The sequence below is a fragment of the Myxine glutinosa genome, chromosome 11 (genome assembly GCF_964187855.1).
Source record: "Myxine glutinosa chromosome 11, kmMyxGlut1.1, whole genome shotgun sequence".
Lineage (NCBI taxonomy): Eukaryota > Metazoa > Chordata > Myxini > Myxiniformes > Myxinidae > Myxine > Myxine glutinosa.
Genome location: NC_136271.1, coordinates 89159897 through 89185185, shown reverse-complemented (window position 1 = coordinate 89185185; position 25289 = coordinate 89159897). Strand labels below are relative to the sequence as shown.

At 44.5% G+C, this 25289-nt stretch overlaps 1 protein-coding gene across 8 annotated transcripts in view; it reads right to left on the bottom strand.

Moving 5' to 3' along the window:
* LOC137437105 (neuronal cell adhesion molecule-like) overlaps nt 1-25289 on the bottom strand; it is a 361237-nt gene that overhangs the window by 155247 nt on the left and 180701 nt on the right. For 5 of the 8 annotated variants that reach the window (XM_078786852.1, XM_078786854.1, XM_078786851.1 and 2 more), the window contains 2 exons: nt 8208-8413; nt 4640-4745 (listed from right to left, as the gene is read on the bottom strand). In XM_078786852.1, the coding sequence (XP_078642978.1) occupies nt 4640-4745; nt 8208-8301 (200 nt within the window). In that variant the 5' untranslated portion in view covers nt 8302-8413. Of the gene's footprint in view, nt 1-4639; nt 4746-6624; nt 6732-8207; nt 8414-25289 lie in introns of those variants that run through there. The other 3 variants (XM_078786857.1, XM_078786856.1, XM_078786849.1) reach the window with 3 other exon arrangements.

Here is a 25289-nt window from a genome sequence, read left to right as displayed (position 1 = left end):
ATTAATGTTCGCTCTTTCACGAGCCTCGATATTGTATACAAAAAAAAAAAAAAAAAAAAGGCCATTTTCCCCGCAAGAGCGGGGGTTAGCCTTGCGGGCCCCATGACAATCTGAATCATGGTTCCCTGTTTGAGGCAATGTTTTTTTGGCCGGATGCCCTTCCTGACGCCAACCCTTGGTCGCCTCTTACGATGCACAGGGATACGGTGTACCTATTCTAAATCGGGGTACACACCGTGTTGGTACATAGCAGTGCTCTGTAAATTGTTCCAAGGACAAAAGCGAACGTTTCCTAGGCCTGAACCACACTCGGGTATTTCGGAAAAACCTCGACCAATTTCTGGCAACCCTTGGATCTTTCCACCATTGGTGTAGCATGACACACTCTTGGTTTGTATTACTACAACCACCGAGGATGCATCAACCCGGCATATTTGAAGAAATTATTCGCCGTTTGGGTGAAATCACTCCTTGATGTTACCTGTAGACAACACTGAAGTTGTGGTTGTTTTAACTACATGACGTCACGGGTAATCATGAAGAGGAAGATTATTTCATCTTTTAATGGCAAAATTACCGAATTCATAAATCGGAAATTGGAAAAAGACGCGTCATATCTATTTTGTAAGGTAGCAAGGGATACATTAGAGTTGAGGTGGTCTGAGCGTTTGCGTTCCCTTTAAGGATATATAACAACACTTATTAGCCCCCATTGGACTTAGTCCAAAACAGGGGCTTATGAATTTGGTCTCGTCCATCCGTGCGTCTGCAACCATATCTCGGAGATGTATGGACCGATTTTGCTCATACTTCGCACAAAGACAATACATGACGATATACATATGGGCATCGTTTTGCTTCGCGATGCGATCAAAGATGGCCGACTGGCAGCCATTTTGTTACTTAAACGTGTCTCCATCCATTTATCGGACATGCATGGTCCGATTTTGTTCAAACTTGGCACAGGCACAGCACATTGGCACCCTTGCACTTTTTTCAAATAATGCATCATTTCTTCCAGAAAATTGTTGAAATAAAAAAATCTTTTTGGATCCACATTTGTATTTCTTTAGTTTTCAGTCGAACATAACAAAAGCACCTCTGCCTCTTGGAAGGCTAATCCAACTGAAGGCAATCTCAGTTCCTTCCACCAAGCTCGGAACAAGTTTGTGTCTACCCTCAGGAGTGCCAGGAAGCACTATCTCTCCACACTCAAGAATGAACTCTCAAACCTGTCTCAATCCTCCAAATCCTGGTGGCGTCTGGTCAAATCCGTTTCTGGTGTTTGTTCCCCTTCCATCCCCACCCTTACCTCAAATGGCTACACAGTTAACACCACACGTGACAAAGCCGAATGCCTCAACTCTGTGTTTGCCTCAAAATCTTGTGTCCCAAACCTATCTCTCTCTGTTCCCACCTTACCCAGTCGAACCCAACTGCTCCTGGACTCTGTGTCCTTCTTTCCTGACAAGGTGGAGAATTTTTGTCAAACCTCGACTCTGATTCTGCAACTGGACCAGACAGCATCAGCCCACGGGTCCTAAAATCCTGCTCTGCTGCTCTATCTCACCCTCTCTCTGTTCTTTTCACCCTCTCCTTTGCTCAAGGTCATCTGCCAGAATCTTGGAAATCAGCAAACATTACCGCTTTACACAAAAACTGTGCAAAATCTGATCCTTGCAACTACAGACCAATCAGCCTGCTCCCAATTATCAGCAAAGTCATGGAATCCATCATTGCTTCGGATATCAAATCCTTCCTCTTCTCCAATTTGCTTGATCTCCGATCATCAATTTGGATTCAGACAAGGTCATTCTACTCTGGACATGCTGCTTCTGCTGTCTCGACAATGGATGGAGGTCCTCAATGCCAAACAGGAAATCAGAGCTGTCTCCCTTGACATGTCACGTGCCTTCGATACGGTCTGGCACCCAGCTCTGCTAACCAAACTCTCCTCCTATGGTATCCATGGAAATCACCACACATGGCTTGCGGACTTCCTCTCTGGTCGTAGTCAACGTGTGGCCCTGAATGGATTTCTCTCTTCTCCCCTTCCTGTTCTGGCTGGAGTCCACCAAGGTAGTGTTCTGGGCCATGTGCCTTTTCTGGTCTTTATCAATGATCTCTCCGACTCTCTGGAAAATCCTCTCTATCTCTTTGCTGATGACTCCACTCTCTGCCGCTCCATTCCTCTTCCCTCAGATCGGGAGTCTGCAGCCTCCTCACTCTCTGAAGACCTGGACAAAATCACATACTGGTCAAACAGGTGGAACATGTCTTTCAATCCTGACAAATCTCACACTCTTACTATGTCTCTCCGAAAAAACCGACTGGACAACACTCCCATCTACTTTGTCAACAATCCTCTCCAAGAAGTTCTGTCGCTCAAGCTTTTGGGTCTCACTATCTGCCAGGATCTTTCCTGGGAAAACCACATTTCCAAGCTGGCCTCCAAAGCCAGTCGCCGACTGGGCATCCTCCGTTGTGCGAAGTCCTTCCTTGGCACACCTGAGCTCTTCACCACATACAAGGCTTTCATCCACAGCTCAATGGAATACTGTTCCCCCCCTCTGGGCTGGTGCTCCTGCCTTACACCTAGCTCGGCTTCACGCTGTTGAAACCAAAGCTTTCAGAATCATTGGAATCTCCCGCGATGAAGCGATCTCCGAGGGCCTTTCACTCACTCACCGCAGGCAGGTTGGTGGTCTTTCTGTCTTCTACCAACTCCTCTCTGGCCTTGCTCCCCCAGCTCCATCTGTGCTCTGTCCCCCAAATATTCCTCCAGATCGCACAAGATCTGCCAGCAACCCTCTTATGGTTAAACTGCCGAAATCTCAGCTCTCTGCTCACCTTCACTCTTTCATTCCTCTTTTCTCCCGCCTCTGGAACAAACTCCCCCACTCTCTTCAATCCCACTCCTCCCTCCAGGTCTTTAAAACAGCTGTTCACCATCATCTCTTATCTTCCCCCATCCAAAACCTTGATCTTTTCTACCCCCGCTAATTCACCCCAGATCCACTTTTTTTTTAATTCCAACTTCTTTCCTGGAAGTCCTTGCAGTGTCCATATGGTTTATACCTCTCCCACCCCCCCCCCCCTTCCCATGCCCCCCACCCCAAAGCCCTCTCCCTCCCACAGATCTCTCGATGTCCCTGCTCTCAAATGTTGTGTTTGTGTCCTTCCCCCTCTCTCCCCATCTTGTTTGATGGTGATGGGATGAGGCACAGTGTGGGGTTGTTTGAGGAGGGGGCAGAGGAAAGTAGAAGGTTTGAGATAGAAGGGAGACGAAGTGGGGAGGAGCTTTAAGGATGAGGGTGGAGGAGGGAGAATTGGAGAGGAATGGTATGGGGGGAGATTTGAAGGGGAGGGGTTGGGGGGGAGTTTTGAAGGGGAGGGGTGAGGGGTGAGTTTAGGAGGGGAGGAGCAAGGGGGAGTTTAGGAGTGGAGAGGCAAGGGGGGAGTTTAGAAAGTGGATCATTAATGAAAGACGAACATTTATGACAAATTGGGTTTATTGGGATTTTCAAGTTAGCGATCCGATTAAGAACGATGGAGGAGGGATGGAATGAATGTGAATTTAGAACATGTAGTGATTTTTGAATTATAATAGAGTGAATTTTATTTTTTTGAAGTGGAATGAGTTGGAGAGGAAATTGAAAAAAGCCTTTTAAATAGGAAGAAAAACAGAGTGTTGTAATATACCACTGAATAAAACTGCAGGGGAAAGTTTAAACATATTTAAATAATATTTAAACAGAACCGTGAAGAACAATCCTATATTCACAAAATACCAATGGGGAGAGGGCCGAGAGGGACAACCACGAGTCACGTGAACAGGGCAAAAGGTGTAATGCAAGGAGATAATGGGGGCGGGGCTAGACAGCACATGTGGACAGAAGCACCCGAAACAGCACACGTGGAGAAAAGGAAATAAATGTTTTTGGTGTTTTTTTTTTGGGGGGGGGGGGGGGGTGGAGATTTAAAACGATGGACAAAGAGTAGATGTTCGGGGGAGAAGGGAAAAATCTAAGAACCAAGCAAAACACGAAGTAGGGAACTTAAGTTAACAACCACCGACGGGGGTAGCCCCAGGGTACAAGGCCGCACACGCGGAGCAAACAGAACACGATTAATTAATTACGAGTTACAGGAAATTCAAACCAAAACTAACTATAAACAAACAATGACGCATAGACGATAAAATAACGAGTTGAAATTTGACAAACACACGAATGGAAAAATAACTTCACTTTGGATGCCCGGAGAGAACCAAGCCTCAAGGTCGGAAGCTTCAACAACTAGGCCGCACGGCACAAAATACTCGACTATTTTATACAGGTACGAAAGATTAACATCGAGTCTTCCGAGGGACACACTATAGGTACACACACGTAAGATAAATACAGTTTCGACAAAAATAGAATTGTGAACAATTTCTTAACTTCGAGCGTGCGTGAAGATCGTGGACAGCTTCGAAAAACCGTGACCGCCCCGACAAGATCTCGCGAGATTTGCCAATCTCGGCAAGTTGTTCCTCGATCATAAACTGATGCTTGTAGACAGACAAACGGATAGACACAAGTGAACAGGTCTAAACCCCACTTTTTGCTTCACGTGTGACGTGTAACAATGTGCGTACCTGGGAGGAGGCTTCCCTTTTCCTTCACAACGAATAACGATGTCATCACGAGGATCCAGGATGTAATCCTTTGGAGACTGCTCCGTGATGGTCGGTGGCTGCTGAACTGTGAACAGTGGATAAGAAGAAGATTTAAAGTAGAAAGATCAAAGACTATTTGCAATGCACAATGGAACTGCTCGTCATTGTGCGGAATTGCAAACCAAGAACCGAATTGCCAAGACACCAACAAATGCCACGGATGTAAACTAGATTTATTCATATTTGATGAATGCTTCCAAGGCAAGCAATCACATGAATAATAAAGTTACATTTGAATCCTTCTATTTTGGTGTCTCAAAGATTTTTCTTTCACTGAATGAGTTACCGGATTTAACACAAGCACTTTCTAAGCTTTCTTTTGATATATTTTTCAGAGGAGCCGCTTTTGTGCCAATAACTTATGGCAATGAAAGCCATATTGCTTGAGGCAGAAAGAGGCAGCTCCATCCGAGGTCGATCTTCTTAGCATCTTCTCGGAAGCGATTGCATCAATGGCTCAAAATGGCTTTGTAATAAAATGAATCCTCCTGTCATTGGCAAAGAGGTCCATTATTGTGGTGGGCGGTTGTGGTGCTAAGGCACTTCAAAAGACACCACATCATTAAATAGAAAACTTCAATATTGGCATAATTTACTTCACTGCAAGCATCTCCAGATTGTATTTGCAAAGCACTCAATGTGTTTTTAATATCAAATAAATAATCAAGAAAGCAGGCATTCAGTGGGTATGCGGCTCCAGTTCCACAGGCAGTGCGCATTTTGTGTCTGCAAGACATGTACACAAGCTGCGCATTTTGTGTCCGCAAGACATGTCCGCAAGCTGCGCATTTTGTGTCCGCAAGACATGTACACAGGCTGCACATTTTGTGTCCGCAAGACAAGCACATAAGGCACGCATTTTGTGTCCACAAGACATGTACACAAGCTGCGCATTTTGTGTCTTCAAGACATGTTTACAAGCTGCGCATTTTGTGCCTGCAAGACATGTACACAAGCTGCGCCATTTTTGTCCGCAAGACATGTGCACAATCTGCAAATTTCGTGTCCACAAGACATGCACACAAGTCACCCATTTTGTATCCGCAAGACATGTACACAATCTGCTAATTTTGTGTCTGCAAGAAATGTACACAGGCTGTGCATTTTGTGTCCACAAGACATGTACACAAGCCACGCATTTTGTATCCGTAAGACATGTACACAATCTGCAAATGTTGTGTCTGCAAGACATGTACACAAGCCGTGCATTTTGTGTCCACAAGACATGTACACAAGCTGCGCATTTTGTGTCCGCAAGACATGTACACAAGCTGCGCCATTTTTGTCCGCAAGACATGTGCACAATGTGCAAATTTCGTGTCCACAAGACATGCACACAAGTCACCCATTTTGTATCCGCAAGACATGTACACAATCTGCTAATTTTGTGTCTGCAAGAAATGTACACAGGCTGTGCATTTTGTGTCCACAAGACATGTACACAAGCCACGCATTTTGTATCCGTAAGACATGTACACAATCTGCAAATTTTGTGTCTGCAAGACATGTACACAAGCCGTGCATTTTGTGTCCACAAGACATGTACACAAGCTGCGCATTTTGTGTCCGCAAGACATATACACAAGCTGCGCATTTTGGGTCCACAAGACATGTACATAAGCTGCGCATTTTGTGTCCGCACGACATGTACATAAGTTGCGCATTTTGTGTCCACAAGACATGTACACAAGCTGTGCATTTTGTGTCCATAAGACATGTACACAAGCCGCGCATTTTGTGTCCACAAGCCGCACATTTTGTATCCGCAAGACATGTACACAAGCCGCACATTTTGTATCCGCAAGACATGTACACAAACCGCACATTTTGTATCCGCAAGACATGTACACAAGCCACACATTTTGTGACTGCAACAGTACGATGTGAGGGAAAACCCAACTTACACTTGTCTAAGAGTTTTGCTGTAGTCCGGGAGGCATGAGTGCAAAGAAAGAAAGTAGGAAGTTTTGGTGAGAGAGAGAAAGGACAAAAACATATTGTGTATTTCATCCACACAGTGAAAGAGCAAGTGCGTGAAACTGCCAGAGGACAATCATTTCCGGTGACAATGACGCGCCAAATCTGAAATCAAAACAGATCGTCAGTAATGGAAGTCACCATGGCTACAGATAATTAACATGTGATTGTGGGAGGTATCTTAAAAACAACAACATGTAGACTAAAGTCAATGCAAAGAGAAGGTGAATGGACTCGAGGAGTTTACAGATATTATAAAAAGTACCATGCATGTAATATGTTCATTGCGGCTCATGGAGGAACTTTTATGTACATCATACACAAGACGGAGATATTATTAGACATCAACGTTATTTTTCATGAATTATCAGCACAATGGGGACGACAAACACTTCATAACCCCTGGGTTCACTTGCATCAAGAGCCAGAGGTTCAGAGAACACCAACAGAGGTGAAACAGTTTCGTTAGAAATCAGATTTTAAAAAATTCTTAATTATACCATTTTTTCACATGACCCACGAAGAAAACATGCTTCACACGCTTCGGAGCTGGTTATATATAAACAGGTGGGTCAACTGTTAGGGTGGAGAAGGTAAGACTCTAAAATTGACCCGATGGGTGGGAGTGTTGATGATATTTGATTTAACGTCCCCTAAGTCCAGTGGCTGAATAATTGGCCCACATAGTTCAATCTACACCAAATACGAACCGATCTATTGATAAGATTGACTGCAATACATGTCGTCATATGCAATAAGCCTTCCTTCCTGAGAATTGTGTATACATATTATATATACACATACATATACATGTACACACGAGTAAAAAGCCCGTCAAACCTCACGGGTTGGAACAGTTTATTCGACAGTGCAGTCTCGTGAGCGTGCCAAAGTCTGAAGCCTCGGCCTAGTGTCAGGTGTGCTTATATCTTTATTTATTATACACCCTATGCATGTAAATTAACACTCGTTTTAGTCTGCACTTGTTGCACATCATGAGCAGTGAATTACACCTCCCTGCACCTTGTATTTATTGTTATAAAAAAAAAACGCTTCTGTACACCGCCCTTGAGGCTCGGTTAGCAAGCCACCATCTACAATTCCAAAATAGATGACACATAGTTACTCTTTTATGGAAAATGTTTTTCAAGTTTGTTTTATCCTCAAAAAATAGACCATAGTGAACACACATTCATGTTAAATGATTGGTCTTCAAAACCTTCCCTTATAAAGGGAGACAGACATCTGTACAAACACACAAACTGACAATGTGTTTTATATGGTAGATATCCACACTTTATTGAAACGGACTGATGTCATGCTGTAACAGAAGCCATGGAGGCTTGCACACCATTTACAGATATTTTGCAAGTTTTCCAAAATTATGTAAAACAAAAACTCGGAGTACTTGAAATTTTTGCACCAATTAGTCAATCAGGCCACAATTAGGGCAGACCATGCGCTTTGAAATGTCAACCATTTAATGAACATGTGAAAAAGCTATACTCACAATTCAAAGGAATATCCAAGGCAGACGTGGGCTTGCCAGACAAGAGGTTTAGAGCCACGCAAAAACAGAGCAGAAACCTTCTCTGGGAAGGCATTTTCGCTGCGACGCAGTCAGAGGCCCGGGTTTTATGGATCCGCAGGCGCTGGAGAGCGTCCTTTCAATTCCACGTGCCTTGAAGCGTTTCGGTTGAGCACACAACTGCCAAGCTGTGGAATCAGAGCAGAAGGCCATGGTTAGAGGCAGCAGATGCTTTGAACATGTGTGTAAGTTCCTTGTACATGCATTGCTGACTACCCCGCCGAGCGAGTGCCCTCAACCCCGGGGCTAGCAGGCAGCACGCGAGATACAACTTGATGGAAATATTCCATTATGAGGGCACGTCTTCTGCATTGGCAATCTGGACATTGTACCATTTTTGGACTTTTTATTCTCTTCCAGATGAAAACAGCAGCTTTGATTGTCTTTCTTTAATTTTTTTTTAATATATATTTTTGGACAACACAGCGAATCCATAGAACATCGCTGGTCTGTTATTTGTTTCCAACCGGTTTCTAAGCCTGTTAATATACTCTGCCTGGTGGGAAAGATAAATCAATCTCGTTAATAATTTATCATTAAGAGCAATGAGGCAAGATTTTATTTCCTTCTAAAACCGAAAACAACCTTATCCTCTTGGGTCGCCCCTGCCATCTGATTAGAGTTCCAAGCCCGACTGAAAGACACCAATTTCCTTGCCTCTCGCGTGTTAGGTTTGTGTAAGATCTTATTCACGGGTATATTCTCCGACGCACAACCCCCGATCCCTCCTTCAGTTAATGCAATTAAAACCATTAATCATAAAATGAAAATGTTCAGTTGCACGAAATAATTAAGGGTCCAATTTTAACTAAATATACATACAGTCACGTGAAAAAGTAAGTACACTCCATGTGAAGTTTTGACTTTTTCAACATGCATCTATTTGATCTTCATTTCAACAATATTGATAGATAAAGGTGATATAATATAACAAATATCATGAAACATTTACATTTTGTAGTCCATTGTATAATTTAAATAAACATAAATGCAAATTTCGCATGTGGAAAAAGTAAGTACACCCCATGTAAAGTTTTGACTTTTTCAACATATTTCAACATACAGCTATTTGATCTTCATTTCAACAATATTGATAGATAAAGGTGATATAATATAACAAATATCATGAAACATTTACATTTTGTAGTCCATTGTATAATTTAAATAAACATAAATGCAAATTTCGCATGTGGAAAAAGTAGGTACACCCTTGGCTCTAATAGGTGCTATTGCCCCCTTTGGCAGAAACAACCTTAAGTAGTAAGTAGGCGTTTCTTATAACTGTCCACCAGTCTCTGACATCGACTAGGAGAAATTTTTGCCCACTCCTCCATGCAGAATTATATCAGCTGTGCAATGTTTCAGGGGTTTCTTGCATGCACAGCTCGTTTCAAATCCCCCCACAACATCTCGATGGGATTTAGATCCGGGCTTTGACTTGGCCATTCCAGAACCCTCCATTTCTTTCTTTTCAGCCATTCCTTGGTGGATTTACTGGCATGTTTAGGGTCATTGTCGTGTTGCAAGGTCCACCTTCGGTTGAGCTTCAACTTTCCGACAGATGGCCTCACATTATCCGCAAGCACCCTCTGGTACAATGAAGAATTCATCGTGGATTCTATGATGGTGAGCTGCCCAGGCCCTGATGCAGCAAAGCTGCCCCAAACCATAATATTTCCACCACCATGCTTTACAGTTGGTATCAGGTTCTTGTGGTCAAATGCTGTCTTTGGTTTTTCGCCAAACATGTCTTCTGGTGCTGTGGCCAAATAGCTCTACCTTTGACTCATCTGTCCAGAGCACATTGTTCCAGAAGTGCTGGTCCTTGCCTCAGTGTTCATTAGCAAACTTTAGTCTTGCCCTGATGTGCTTTGTCGACAGAAAAGGTTTCCTCCTGGCACACCTCCCATGTAGATCAAATTTGTGCAGCCTCTTTCTAATGGTAGACTCGTGCACTTTGACATCAACAGTGGCAAGAGCTACCTGTCGGTCCCGTGATGACATTCTGGGGGTTCTTAGAGACTTCTTTCAGCATCTTGCGGTCTGCTCTCGGGCTGAACTTGCTGGGGCGGCCTGGCCGGAACAAGTTGGCAGTTGTTTGGAATCTTCTCCACTTGTAGGTGATCTTCCGGACAGTCGAATGATTGATTTCAAATTGTTTGGAGATCTTTTTAAATCCCTTCCCAGACTCGTCGGCATCTATAACTTTCTTTCTGAAGGCCTCAGAGAGCTCTTTTGATCTAGGGATGGTGACGCCACACACTTCAACAACAAAGAGCAAACCAAACTAAATGTCTGAGGTTTAAATATGACAGGCTCCTCCAAGATCCTCTCTAACGATGTTCTAATCATTTGCACCTGAGCTGTTGCACCTGATTCTAATTTTAGGTATTTGAAGTAGTGATAAATGTAGGGGTGTACTTACTTTTTCCACATGCGAAATTTGCATTTATGTTTATTTAAATTATACAATTGACTACAAAATGTAAATGTTTCATGATATTTGTTATATTATATCACGTTTATCTATCAATATTGTTGAAATGAAGATCAAACAGCTGTATGTTGAAATATGTTGAAAAAGGCAAAACTGTAAAGTGTAAAGTTTGGGGTGTACTTACTTTTTCACATGACTGTATATAGTCCAACTCATAAATTAAAAATATTCCATTTAATACTTCCTTTTTCCCATATATTCCACTCATGTTCACTAATGGGGTATGGGCTGGTAGGATAGCCTCGACGTATGTACATTTACCTCTGAGTTGTCCATGGTTCGAATCCTGGCTGAGGTATAAACTGTCATACTGGTGTTACGTAGGCAAGGCGAGGAGGCATCAATGTGCATGCCATCCCTCAGATGGACGTTAAGCCATCAATGTGCATGCCATCCCTCAGATGGACATTAAGCCATCAATGTGAGTGCCATCCCTCAGATGGACGTTAAGCCATCAATGTGAGAGCTATCCCTCAGATGGACGTTAAGCCATCAATGTGCATGCCATCCCTCAGATGGACATTAAGCCATCAATGTGAGTGCCATCCCTCAGATGGACGTTAAGCCATCAATGTGAGAGCTATCCCTCAGATGGATGTTAAGCCATCAATGTGCATGCCATCCCTCAGATGGACGTTAAGCCATCAATGTGCATGCCATCCCTCAGATGGACATTAAGCCATCAATGTGAGTGCCATCCCTCAGATGGACGTTAAGCCATCAATGTGAGTGCCAACCCTCAGATGGACGTTAAGCCATCAATGTGAGTGCCATCCCTCAGATGGACGTTAAGCCATCAATGTGAGTGCCATCCCTCAGATGGACGTTAAGCCATCAATGTGCGTACCATCCCTCAGATGGATGTTAAGCCATCAATGTGAGTGCCATCCCTCAGATGGACGTTAAGCCATCAATGTGAGTGCCATCCCTCAGATGGATGTTAAGCCATCAATGTGAGTGCCATCCCTCAGATGGACGTTAAGCCATCAATGTGAGTGCCATCCCTCAGATGGATGTTAAGCCATCAATGTGAGTGCCATCCCTCAGATGGACGTTAAGCCATCAATGTGAGTGCCATCCCTCAGATGGATGTTAAGCCATCAATGTGAGTGCCATCCCTCAGATGGACGTTAAGCCATCAATGTGAGTGCCATCCCTCAGATGGACGTTAAGCCATCAATGTGAGTGCCATCCCTCAGATGGACGTTAAGCCATCAATGTGAGTGCCATCCCTCAGATGGACGTTAAGCCATCAATGTGAGTGCCATCCTTCAGATGGAGGTTAAGCCATCAATGTGCGTACCATCCCTCAGATGGATTTTAAGCCATCAATGTGAGTGCCATCCCTCAGATGGACGTTAAGCCATCAATGTGAGTGCCATCCCTCAGATGGACGTTAAGCCATCAATGTGAGTGCCATCCCTCAGATGGACGTTAAGCTGGACGATCCGTTTGCAAGCACTCGTCACCGTTGGATGTTGAAGGTCCTGTGGTGTGCTTCACAAAGAGTCAGCAAGTTATCGCCGGATCCTGAACAAATTTCAAATTCCTGCACTTTCAATTGAATGTCGGCATGGCGAGCCGGTTGGTGAAAGACTTTGGCTAAAAAGGTTCCCAAACCGAACCCACAATAAGGTGGGAAATATTTGGTCCATTATAGTAAGAGTAGTTAAACATGAATCGCGTTGTTTCAAATGGCGAGTCGTGGTGGTTGTAGAACAGGTCATAGGGTATGCCAGCTTTTCATGTACAAAGACACATACAGCAACTGTTGAATCATGGGAGAGGGAACACTTGTTAGACACATGTCACATTTTCCGTTGAGTTATGGCAACCAAACTTCATGGTTCTGCATTGTAGATACAAAAACACTCAAACAAACTGCTGAATGGGCATATGATTTGCCCATATGATTTGCCCATATGATTTGAGTGGGGTCGTTGTAGCTCTTGAATACTATCTGTGAGTCATCAACCAAGGGGGGCAAAGCCTTCCTCGAGTTCGCTGCAATACACACGATTGCTCTTTACAAGGTCGTCACTGACAATCGGTCAGGTGACAGTGAGTACCGTAAGACAACTGGTGAAGTGTACAAAGCTTTGTGGCTTTCCAATCGGACAAAGACATGAAAAGACAGCACAAAGAGCCCAAAAACCTTAATAAACAGCAAACCCTTTCATTTCTAGATTAGATTGGAAAGACCCCTTTTGGTATAGGCCACCCTTACAGCATGAGTCACTTACACACACACAAAATAATCCACACACCTACTTACGTTGAGACGAGACACAAATACAGGAGATAACAGGCAGATAGGGAAAGCAACACAATGGCCACCAACATGAGGTCACCCTAACACACGCCAAGCAACATGAGGTCACCTTAACACACGCCAAGCAACCCACTGGCCACCAACATGAGGTCACCTTAACACACGCCAAGCAACCCACTGGCCACCAACATGAGGTCACCTTAACACACACCAAGCAACCCACTGGCCACCAACATGAGTTCACCTTAACACACGCCAAGCAACCCACTGGCCACCAACATGAGGTCACCTTAACACACACCAAGCAACCCACTGACCACCAACATGAGGTCACCTTAACACACGCCAATCAACCCACTGGCCACCCAACATGAGGTCACCTTAACACATACCAAGCAACCCACTGGCCACCAACATGAGGTCACCTTAACACGCACCAAGCAACCCACTGGCCACCAACATGAGGTCACCTTAACACACGCCAAGCAACCCACTGGCCACCAACATGAGGTCACCTTAACATGCACCAAGCAACCCACTGGCCACCAACATGAGGTCACCTTAACATGCACCAAGCAACCCACTGGCCACCAACATGAGGTCACCTTAACACGCACCAAGCAACCCACTGGCCACCAACATGAGGTCACCTTAACATGCACCAAGCAACCCACTGGCCACCAACATGAGGTCACCTTAACACGCACCAAGCAACCCACTGGCCACCAACATGAGGTCACCTTAACATGCACCAAGCAACCCACTGGCCACCAACATGAGGTCACCTGAACACACAACATCAGCTAGCTACACAACAAATTAATCTAATAATTAATATTCTCATCAAAGACCAACAGAGATATTTGTCCACAAATTACCTTAAAGACAAGGACATTAAACCAGATGAAGAGAAACTAATGTAATAAGTGGGATGCAATCCCATGTGATCAACTGATAACAAACAGGCAATAATTTCCATTGTAAAATTATTTCATAAATGTGTACCGGGTAGCGCCCCCTGGTGGTGGTGGCAGAGGGTATTACAATTTCCTTTTTTAACCTGGGCTAACGATGGGGTTAAAGCAATCTTCGCAGGGTAAATTAACCAGTAGGGAGCCAGGGATATCGTGGGGAGGAAATGTTTCGAGCAGCAAGGGACGTGCGGCCGAGGTAAGCGGTGTGGGGGAGAAGGTGGGTGAGGGGGTAAGTGAGGCTTTTGATTAAACCGTCGGTAAAGGGACGGGTACTTTTGCTCGTGCTTTCACAAAATGAATTTTCTTCATTTACTATTTCCTTTGCACAAAAGAAATAAACAATATCCAGGCGAGTTCTTTGGATGTTAATGATGGAAATCAAGCTTGAAGTCAGACAGTAGAGGTGAGCGTGCTACAAATAAGTATCAAATAAATAAAATAACTACAACAGCACCTGCGAGAGGGCATACCTGGAGGGCATACCTCCGCCAGGCTGAACAGTTGACGTTTTGTATCCACCGATAGCTCGGATCTGGATTCGGACCCGAGTCTGAACCAAAATCGAGTCGGCTTGTTCTCGTCGTCAAACAAACTCGGACATCAAAAGTTTTGTCAGAACTCGTCCGCAACTTTTTGAGATGCTCGATCTCTCGTTTGTGGCCCAATCTCTCATTGGTGAAGAATCACTGAAAAAAAATTCGGGTCTGGGTCCGGATCTTCACCAAAATGTAAAAATGTTGTCCTCCTCACACCCAACCTGCCTCCCGAAAACGACAAAATGAAGAGAAGGGATACTCATCGGGTTTAATAGACAATATTAGAAGCTTATGGTAAATATACCACAATATAAAAATTAAGCCTTTCATTCTTGCGTTGGCTCCCTGGTGTTGGGCTAGCGGCTAGGGTGCCGGCTTGGGATCCTAGGATCCTGGGTTCGAATCCCGGTCGATCGCTGAATTAACGCCAGGGGGGTTGATTCAGCCTGTCATGCTTCCGAGGTCGGCTAATTGAGTACCAGTTCACTGGTAATTCCCTGTTTGTCGTAAAAGGCGACAAAAAGGGTTGGCGGCAGGAAGGGCATCCGGCCGTAAAACATTGCTTCAAAAAGGGGACCAAAAAAACAACAACAACAACCACGGTCCCCGAAAAAGGCCAACTCCCGCTTTGCGGGGAAAAATGGCCTCTAAAGGTGGCTTTTTATTCTTGCGTTGGCTGAAAGAGCTAAACGAGGAAGTAGCCGATTACAATGTTCCCATCGGTTTGGATTAATTTCAAGCAACCTTTATTTAATTATAAATTTCTCATACGTGGATTAATTTGAAGCAATTAGTTTTATGTAATTTGTTGTATCCGAGAAGTATGTCCATGTTTCAAGGGGAAAACAGACAGACACCATGAGCCTAATTTATATAGAGTATTTTGAAATTCCAAAAATCATATTTATTACCACGATACTGTATATCGTGGCGTATTTATTAACAGTAAATAAAATAAAAAACAAAAAAATTCAGAAGCGATCAAAGCAGCGGTCTGTTGCCTTATACACCACCCATGTCCAATTCTTGTTCCGATTGAAAAAATGATAATTTCCCCATATGTTTAATGTTTCGATCAACCAGAACATTGTTTCTCTCCAAGGTGTGTTTCTGTTTCAAGGCAGGACAGACAGACAGACAGACAGACAGACGGCATTAGCCTATCATACATCTAGATAGGAGTTGCGACCAGAGAGAAGCGAAGTCACATGTATAGAGCACCTGTAATTATACATTGGGGGAGGGAGGGGTCAGGTGAGAGGGTGCCTTTCGAGCAGAATTCGATGATCATATTACCAAAGGCGGGAATGAGATGTGTAGGGCAGAATCTAAGACGATATTGAAGCACAGAATCCCCTGGCAAGTGAAACAAATTGCACAAGGAACCGGCAAAGAGGTTTTTATTATCAGAGGTCGACAAAGCAGGTTCAGTGGAACTCAGGGTGTGTCTCCAGGAAGATGATTATGATCAACTGATACACACCATCAAGGTCTCGGCCCCATGTGTAGTTGTATTCTCTCACACAACAACCACATAATTCACCCAATCATCCATCCATTTGTCAAACTAACATGTAATCGACCTCAACGTCCCTCAACTGGCCTGGATTTCATCATCACACCCACCTGATAATTGCATACCTGAAGCAAATAACAAATCGCTGTGAGTCCCTTTAAGCATTTAAATATAAAACACAATCGCAGATACCTGGTTAGTCGTGCTTCTGTAGTGTTGTTGTGCATGTTAGCGGGTTTACATTAAAAGTGACCACGAAGAAAAACAGACCAGAAATAATTAACAAACAACTTTATGCTAAAATATTCCACGGCGTAAAAAGGTGGTGCAGTGCAATAAGGTGGTGCAGTGGAATGAGGTGGTGCAGTGGAATGGGGTGGTGCAGTGGAATGGGGTGGTGCAGTGGTATGAGGTGGTGCAGTGGGATGAGGTGGTGCAGTGTAATAAGGTGGTGCAGTGGAATGGGGTGGTGCAGTGGAATGAGGTGGTGCAGTGGAATGTGGTGGTGCAGTGGGATGAGGTGGTGCAGTGCGATGAGGTGGTGCAGTGGGATGAGGTGGTGCAGTGCAATAAGGTGGTGCAGTGCAATAAGGTGGTGCAGTGGAATGAGGTGGTGCAGTGGTATGGGGTGGTGCAGTGGAATGAGGTGGTGCAGTGGAATGGGGTGGTGCAGTGCAATGAGGTGGTGCAGTGGGATGAGGTGGTGCAGTGGAATGAGGTGGTGCAGTGCAATGAGGTGGTGCAGTGGGATGAGGTGGTGCAGTGCAATAAGGTGGTGCAGTGGAATGGGGTGGTGCAGTGGAATGGGGTGGTGCAGTGGAATGGGGTGGTGCAGTGGAATGAGGTGGTGCAGTGGAATGAGGTGGTGCAGTGCAATGAGGTGGTGCAGTGCAATGAGGTGGTGCAGTGCAATGAGGTGGTGCAGTGGAATGAGGTGGTGCAGTGCAATGAGGTGGTGCAGTGGAATGAGGTGGTGCAGTGGAATAACGTGGTGCAGTGGAATAAGGTGGTGCAGTGGAATGAGGTGGTGCAGTGGAATAATGTGGTGCAGTGGAATAAGGTGGTGCAGTGGAATAAGGTGGTGCAGTGGAATAAGGTGGTGCAGTGGAATAAGGTGGTGCAGTGGAATGGGGTGGTGCAGTGCAATGAGGTGGTGCAGTGGAATGAGGTGGTGCAGTGGAATAACGTGGTGCAGTGGTATAAGGTGGTGCAGTGCAATGAGGTGGTGCAGTGCAATGAGGTGGTGCAGTGCAATGAGGTGGTGCAGTGGAATAAGGTGGTGCAGTGGAATAAGGTGGTGCAGTGGAATGAGGTGGTGCAGTGGAATGGGGTGGTGCAGTGCAATGAGGTGGTGCAGTGGAATGAGGTGGTGCAGTGGAATAACGTGGTGCAGTGGAATAAGGTGGTGCAGTGGAATAAGGTGGTGCAGTGGAATAAGGTGGTGCAGTGGAATAACGTGGTGCAATGGAATAAGGTGGTGCAGTGGAATAAGGTTGCGCAATGGAATAAGGTGGTGCAGTGGAATAAGGTGGTGCAGTGGAATAACGTGGTGCAGTGGAATAAGGTGGTGCAGTGGAATAAGGTGGTGCAGTGTAATTAGGTGAGGTGATATGATGCAGTGGAATAAGGTTGTGCAGTGGATTAAGGTTGTGCAGTGGAATAAGGTTGTGCAATGGAATAAGGTGGTGCAGTGGAATAAGGTGGTGCAGTGGAATAAGGTGGTGCAGTGGAATGAGGTGAGGTGATATGATGCAGTGGAATAAGGTGGCGCAGTGGAATAAGGTGGTGCAGTGGAATGAGGTGAGGTGATATTATGCAGTGGAATAAGGTGGCGCAGTGGAATAAGTTTGTGCATTGGAATACGATGGTGCAGTGGAATAAGGTGGTGCAGTGGAACAAGGTGGTGCAGTGGTACAAGGTGGTGCAGTGGAACAAGGTGGTGCAGTGGAATAAGGTGGTGCAGTGGAATAAGGTGGTGCAGTGGAATAAGGTGGTGCAGTGGAATAAGGTGGTGCAGTGGAATAAGGTGGTGCAGTGGAATAATGTTGTGCAGTGGAATAAGGTTGTGCAGTGGAATAAGGTTGTGCAGTGGAACAAGGTTGTGCAGTGGAACAAGGTGGTGCAGTGGAATAAGGTGGTGCAGTGGAATAAGGTGGTGCAGTGGAATAAGGTGGTGCAGTGGAATAAGGTGGTGCAGTGGAATAAGGTGGTGCAGTGGAATAAGGTCACCAGTGGAATGAGGTGAGGTGATATGATGCAGTGGAATGAGGTGAGGTGATATGATGCAGTGGAATAAGGTGGCGCAGTGGAATAAGGTGGTGCAGTGGAATAAGGTGGTGCAGTGGAATGAGGTGAGGTGATATGATGCAGTGGAATAAGGTGGTGCAGTGGAATGAGGTGAGGTGATATGATGCAGTGGAATAAGGTGGTGCAGTGGAATAAGGTGGTGCAGTGGAATGAGGTGAGGTGATATGATGCAGTGGAATAAGGTGGCGCAGTGGAATAAGTTTGTGCATTGGAATACGATGGTGCAGTGGAATAAGGTTGTGCAGTGGAACAAGGTGGTGCAGTGGAATAAGGTGGTGCAGTGGAATAAGGTGGTGCAGTGGAATGAGGTGAGGTGATATGATGCAGTGGAATAAGGTTGTGCAGTGGAATACGATGGTGCAGTGGAATAAGGTTGTGCAGTGGAATAAGGTTGTGCAGTGGAATAAGGTTGTGCAGTGGAATAAGGTTGTGCAGTGGAATAAGGTTGTGCAGTGGAATAAGGTTGTGCAGTGGAATAAGGTGGTGCAGTGGAATTAGGTGGTGCAGTGGAATAACGTGGTGCAGTGGAATAACGTGGTGCAGTGGAATAACGTGGTGCAGTGGAATAACGTGGTGCAGTGGAATAAGGTGGTGCAGTGGAATAAGGTGGTGCTTTGGAAAAAGGTGGTGCAGTGGAAAAGGTGGTGCAGTGGAATGAGGTGGTGCAGTGGAATGAGGTGGTGCAGTGGATTAAGGTTGTGCAGTGGAATAAGGTGGTGCAGTGGAATAAGGTGGTGCAGTGGAATAAGGTGGTGCAGTGGAATGCTTATTACAAGGTGAGAGTTTTTCAATTGGTGGTTTTCATCTCTGAAATATACAAGCTCATTAAAGGCTAAACAAATTCACAGGTGAGCGTGGGATGTGGTAATTATGTGAGAAAGAATCCATGCTGCTTCCAAATGTAAATACGTATACAAAATATGTTCAAAATAGGCGTTGCTCCGGGTGCCAAATATATATATATATATATAGTGTATATACATATATAAAAACATATACGTGGCGCGCCACGTAAAAAGGGGGTTTACGGGTGGTCAGAAAACGATGAAAAGTCAGTTTACACAAGGAACACCCATAAGCCCCCTTTTCCCCTTTTCACGTGGCCCGCCACATACATATATAAAAACGTATACATATATAAAAACATATACAAATATAAATGCATGTACATAGGAATATATATATATATATATATATATATATATATATATATATATATATATACACATATATATATATATACACATATATATATATATACACATATATATATATATACACATACATAAATAAAAACATATACATACATAAAAACTTACACATATAAATGCATGTACATAGAAAAATATATATATATACATATAGTGGATATACATATGTAAAAACATATACATATATAAAAACATGTACAAATATGAAACATAGACTTATATAAATGCATGTACATATATAAAAACATATATATCTATCTATAATTCCAGTAATCTCTGTCTGTACGTTTGTACGTTTGTACGTTTGTACGTTTGTCTGTGACCGCTGTTTCTCGACAACCACGGGTCCGATATACTTTTAACTTGCCAGGTATATTGCTGGGGACCCGAGGATGTGCCTTTTCAAGGTTTCATATTAATCGGACAATTACTTACCGAGCTATGTCCAAAAAACGATTCAACCAATCAGATCAGAGAGCAGCGAACGATCGCGTGTGCCGAACGTGGCGGGCACACTCTGCCTCGGATGGCACATTTGAGAGCGTATTCATTTATTTCACGTTTGCAAACTATGTTGGCGTTAAACTATGTTTTACAACTAATAAAAACGAATTTGCGATTCATTCGCTTTCCTGCGCGTTTGTGTACGCGATGGCGATTTCTTTACCAAACTCCGGAAGCCGTTCGCTTTGGACCGAACCATTGCATGTAAATAGAGGGGGGGGATTGTCACCACTCGCAAGCCGTTCGCTTTGGACCAAACCATTTCATGTAAATAGAGGGGGGGGATATAATTTTAGATATAGATATAGTACGGGCAATGCCCTAGTCTATCTATAATTCCAGTAATCTCTGTACGTCTGTACGTCTGTACGTTTGTCTGTGACCGCTGTTTCTCGACAACTACCGGTCCGATATACTTGAAACTTGCCAGGTATATTGCTGGGGACCCGAGGATGTGCCTTTTCAAGGTTTGAAATTAATCGGACAAGTACTTACCGAGCTATGGCGATTTAGCCGTTCGCCGTTCGCTTTGCCGTTGCGAATGGACCAAACCATTCATGTAAATAGAGGGGGGGGGGGGTTCTGTGGTCGTTCGCTTTGGCTTTGCGAATGGACCAAACCATTCATGTAAATAGAGGGGGGGGGGGGTTCTGTGGTCGTTCGCTTTGGCTTTGCGAATGGACCAAACCATTCATGTAAATAGAGGGGGGGGGGGGTTCTGTGGTCGTTGCGAATGGACCAAACCATTGTTTTTTTTTTTGCAGTTTTTTTTTTTTTTGCAGTTTTTTTTTTTTTGCAAGGAACGGGCACCCACGTACGGGCACGTCCTAGCTTATATATAGTACGGGCATGCCCTAGTCTATCTATAATTCCAGTAATCCTAGCTTATATATAGTACGGGCATGCCCTAGTCTATCTATAATTCCAGTAATCTCTGTCTGTCTGTACGTTTGTCTGTGACCGCTGTTTCTCGACAACCACGGGTCCGATATACTTTTAACTTGCCAGGTATATTGCTGGGGACCCGAGGATGTGCCTTTTCAAGGTTTCATATTAATCGGACAATTACTTACCGAGCTATGTCCAAAAAACGATTCAACCAATCAGAGAGCAGCGAACGATCGCGTGTGCCGAACGTGGCGGGCACACTCTGCCTCGGATGGCACATTTGAGAGCGTATTCATTTATTTCACGTTTGCAAACTATGTTGGCGTTAAACTATGTTTTACAACTAATAAAAACGAATTTGCGATTCATTCGCTTTCCTGCGCGTTTGTGCACGCGATGGCGATTTCTTTACCAAACTCCGGAAGCCGTTCGCTTTGGACCAAACCATTGCATGTAAATAGAGGGGGGGGATTGTCACCACTCGCAAGCCGTTCGCTTTGGACCAAACCATTTCATGTAAATAGAGGGGGGGGGATATAATTTTAGATATAGATACAGTACGGGCATGCCCTAGTCTATCTATAATTCCAGCAATCTCTGTGTGTGTGTGTGTCTGTATGCGACCGCTGTTTCTCGACAACTACCGGTCCGATATACTTGAAACTTGCCAGGTATATTGCTGGGGACCCGAGGATGTGCCTTTTCAAGGTTTTAAATTAATCGGAGAAGTAGTTACCGAGCTATGTCCAAAAAACGATTCAACCAATCAGAGAGCAGCGAGCTATCACGTGTGCCGAACGTGGCGGACAGACTCTGCCTCGGACGGCACATTTGAGAGCGTATTCATTTATTTCCCGTCGGCAAACTATGTTGGCGCTATGTTGGCGTTAAACTATGTTTTAAAACTAATTAAAACTAATTTGCGATTCTTTCGCTTTGCGATGCGATTTGCGATTGCGTTAAACTCGCTCGGGCGTTAAACTATGTTTTAAAACTAATTAAAACTAATTTGCGATTCCTTCGCTTTCCTGCGCGTTTGTGCACGCTATGGCGATTTCTTTACCAAACTCCGCAAGCCGTTCGCTTTGGACCAAACCATTTCATGTAAATAGAAGGGGGGGGGGGGGATTGTCACCGTACTCGCAAGCCGTTCGCTTTGGACCAAACCATTTCATGTAAATAGAGGGGGGGGATTGTCACCGTACTCGCAAGCCGTTCGCTTTGGCTTTGCGAATGGACCAAACCATTTCATGTAAATAGAGGGGGGGGGGGATATAATTTTAGATATATATATAGTACGGGCATGCCCTAGTATATACAAACAACAACAACATACATTTTAAGGCCATTTTCTCTGCTAGAGCGGGGGTTAGACTTGCGGCCCCCATGACAATCTTCTCCATTTTGCCCTATTTTCTGCATCTCTCCTTGTTAACCCCCTTGCCCGCATTTCTTCTTCCACCATCTTTAGCCAAGTCTTTCTCGGTCTTCCCCGTCCTCTACTTCCTTCTACATTCATTTACATCACTCTTCTCAACCAGTCACTTTCATACTTCCTCAACACATGACCAAACCATCTCAACATGTTCCTCTTCACAGCATCCATCACAACCTCTATTCCCATCATCTTTCGCAATTCATCATTTGTCTTCCTCTCTCTCAACGATACTCCACACATCCACCGAACCATTCGCATTTCCACCCTTTCCAGCCTTCGTTGCTGCTCTTCGTTCATTACCCATGTCTCGCTCCCATAAATCACAACACTTCTCACACATGCAGCATACACCTTTCCATTCAGCTTCAACGACACTCCCCTCCTCATCAGCATGCCACTCACTTCCCGAAACTTCTTCCATGCACATCTCACTCCAGCAACCGTTGCCGAGTCTGATCCACCTTCTCCATTCAGCATGTCTCCAAGGTAGCAAAATGTTTTCACACCTTCCAGCTTCACGCCGTCTCCAAGATCCAACTCAACATTTCTCCATCTGCAGCTCCCTCTGGGCACACCTTACATTTGAATGTAGCTGCCACACTGGTTAATGACCCTCTCAGACCACTACATTTTTGATGAACCCACTCAGCGCACATTGTACATTGAATGGAGTTCACTCCGACACCCTTCCTGCACACAGCACATGGCCACTTCCCAGTTCTTTCCACCTCACCACATGCTTTACCACTTGCCATCACCTTAGTCTTTCCGATATTCACCTTCAGACCTTTTGTCTCCATACATTCCTTCAACTTGTTCATATTTTCCTTCAGTCCATCCATACTTTCCGCAATCAACACCAGATCATCTGCATACAACAACTCCCACGGTAAACCCTCCTTTATGTTCTGAGCCAGCACCTCCATCACAGCTACAAATAGTAGTGGACTTAGTACCGACCCCTGATGCACTCCCACCTTCACCTCAAACTCACCAATGTTCCCGTCCTTCGTCCTTACAGCTGTGCGCGCTCTTTTGCACATTGCCATCACGACTCTGATCAACCATTCCTCGACTCCTAACTTCCTCAATGCCCATGTCAATGCTTGACGTGGAACCCTATCGAATGCTTTCTCCAGATCAACAAACCAAAGAAACAACTTCTTCCTCTTCTCCATGTACTTCTCCTGCAACTGCCTCACAATAGAGCGCGTCTGTCGTTCCTCTTCCTGGCATAAATCCAAACTGCATTTTGTCGATCTTCACCTTCTTCCTTATCCTCCTCTCCAACACCCTTTCCAATACCTTCATTCCATGCTCCAATAACTTTATCGCTCGATACGAGCCACACTCCAGAACGTCACCTTTCCCCTTGTATAGAGGGACGAGGGTACTCAGTTCACAATTGTCCGAATAAAAACCTTGTGTGACATATTATGTGGACTCGTTGTTCAAAGAACGGAATGCCTGCTTCGTTTATACAAGAGTGGGTCAAACGCTACCGGTAAGTCAAGCACCTCTTGTGTGATCGAGGTAACAGTTTCTTCTGTGTGCCAAGCCTCCAAAACACGTCTTCTGTTTCTGTTGGGTGTGGAACCCAAAATATTAACCCTATCCCATAAAGGTGTGTGGCCTTCCTAAAGGCCGTGTTTGGCAATAGCAGATCTGCTGGGATAATTACATTCAAATGCTTTTTGGTGTTCAGCAATACGTTGACCTAAGGTCCTCCCGGTTTCACCCACATACTCAGCTCCACAACCACAGGAACAAGGTTTTTTTTCACACAAGGTTTTTATTCGGACAATTTGCCCCCTCCCCCTCCCCCCCCCTCCCTCCAAACCACCCCTCTCCCAAACCCCCCCTCCGCTTCCACCCCCCCTCTGGTCCCCCCCCCCCCCATTTTATCCCCCCCTATAACCCCCGCCTTTCCCGCATTCCCCTTTACCGCAGAGGGCCACATCTGATGATCTTGATATTATTGCAATTTTATTTGATCTTAAAAAAAAATTTTGCTTTAATATATTCAGTTTTAATTAATTTACAATTTAATTGTTTACAAGTTTAACTTTTAATTAAATGTAATGATTGTTCCTGATTTTCTAAACACTTGAGTTATAATCCAGCATTGCTTACAGGATTATTTTGAACCGTTAATATGCGGTTGATTTTTGAATTTTGTCAATAACGTCTCCGAGAGCGGTGTGATACGGTTTCATTGGCTGTCCAGCTTTGCCCACCCCACTTTGCATATACCCCGCCCACTTTGCATATAAGGGGATGTTGAGATGATTTTATCACTGTTGAGGAAGATTAACGGAGGCGTGTGGCTTCACATGTTGTTAATCGAAACGTTGAGTCATTGTTTGTTCAATTAAAGGTTGGAGATCTTACCATGGAGTCATATATATACAGTATATATATATATATCTCCCCCTCCCCTCCCCCCTAGCAAAGCAATTCTCTGTATGAGTGTTTTTACGTATGAAAATCCAGAAACTGACCTCAATCAAACAAGGCAATGAGGCTATTTGGTCCATCATGGCCGTGGTGCACTCTCGGGTTAATTATTTCTGCAGCTTTAATCAATCTTCTTGATAGTTTACCAACGTTTAAATAACTCGATCTTGATTGGGTGAATCAGCTTCTTTATATAAATACATACATATATACTTCCCCTCCACTCTTCTCTCTCTCGAACTCAGCACCTCTTGTTGCACCATCTGCACCACCACCGCCAGCACCTGATCATGTCGCCACCTGTATTGTCCTGCTGCCAATGTGACTGAACATGCACTCAGTGCATGCTGCACCGTTCCCACAGAACTAACATCTCTCCTCCTGCAACAACCCCCACAATCTCA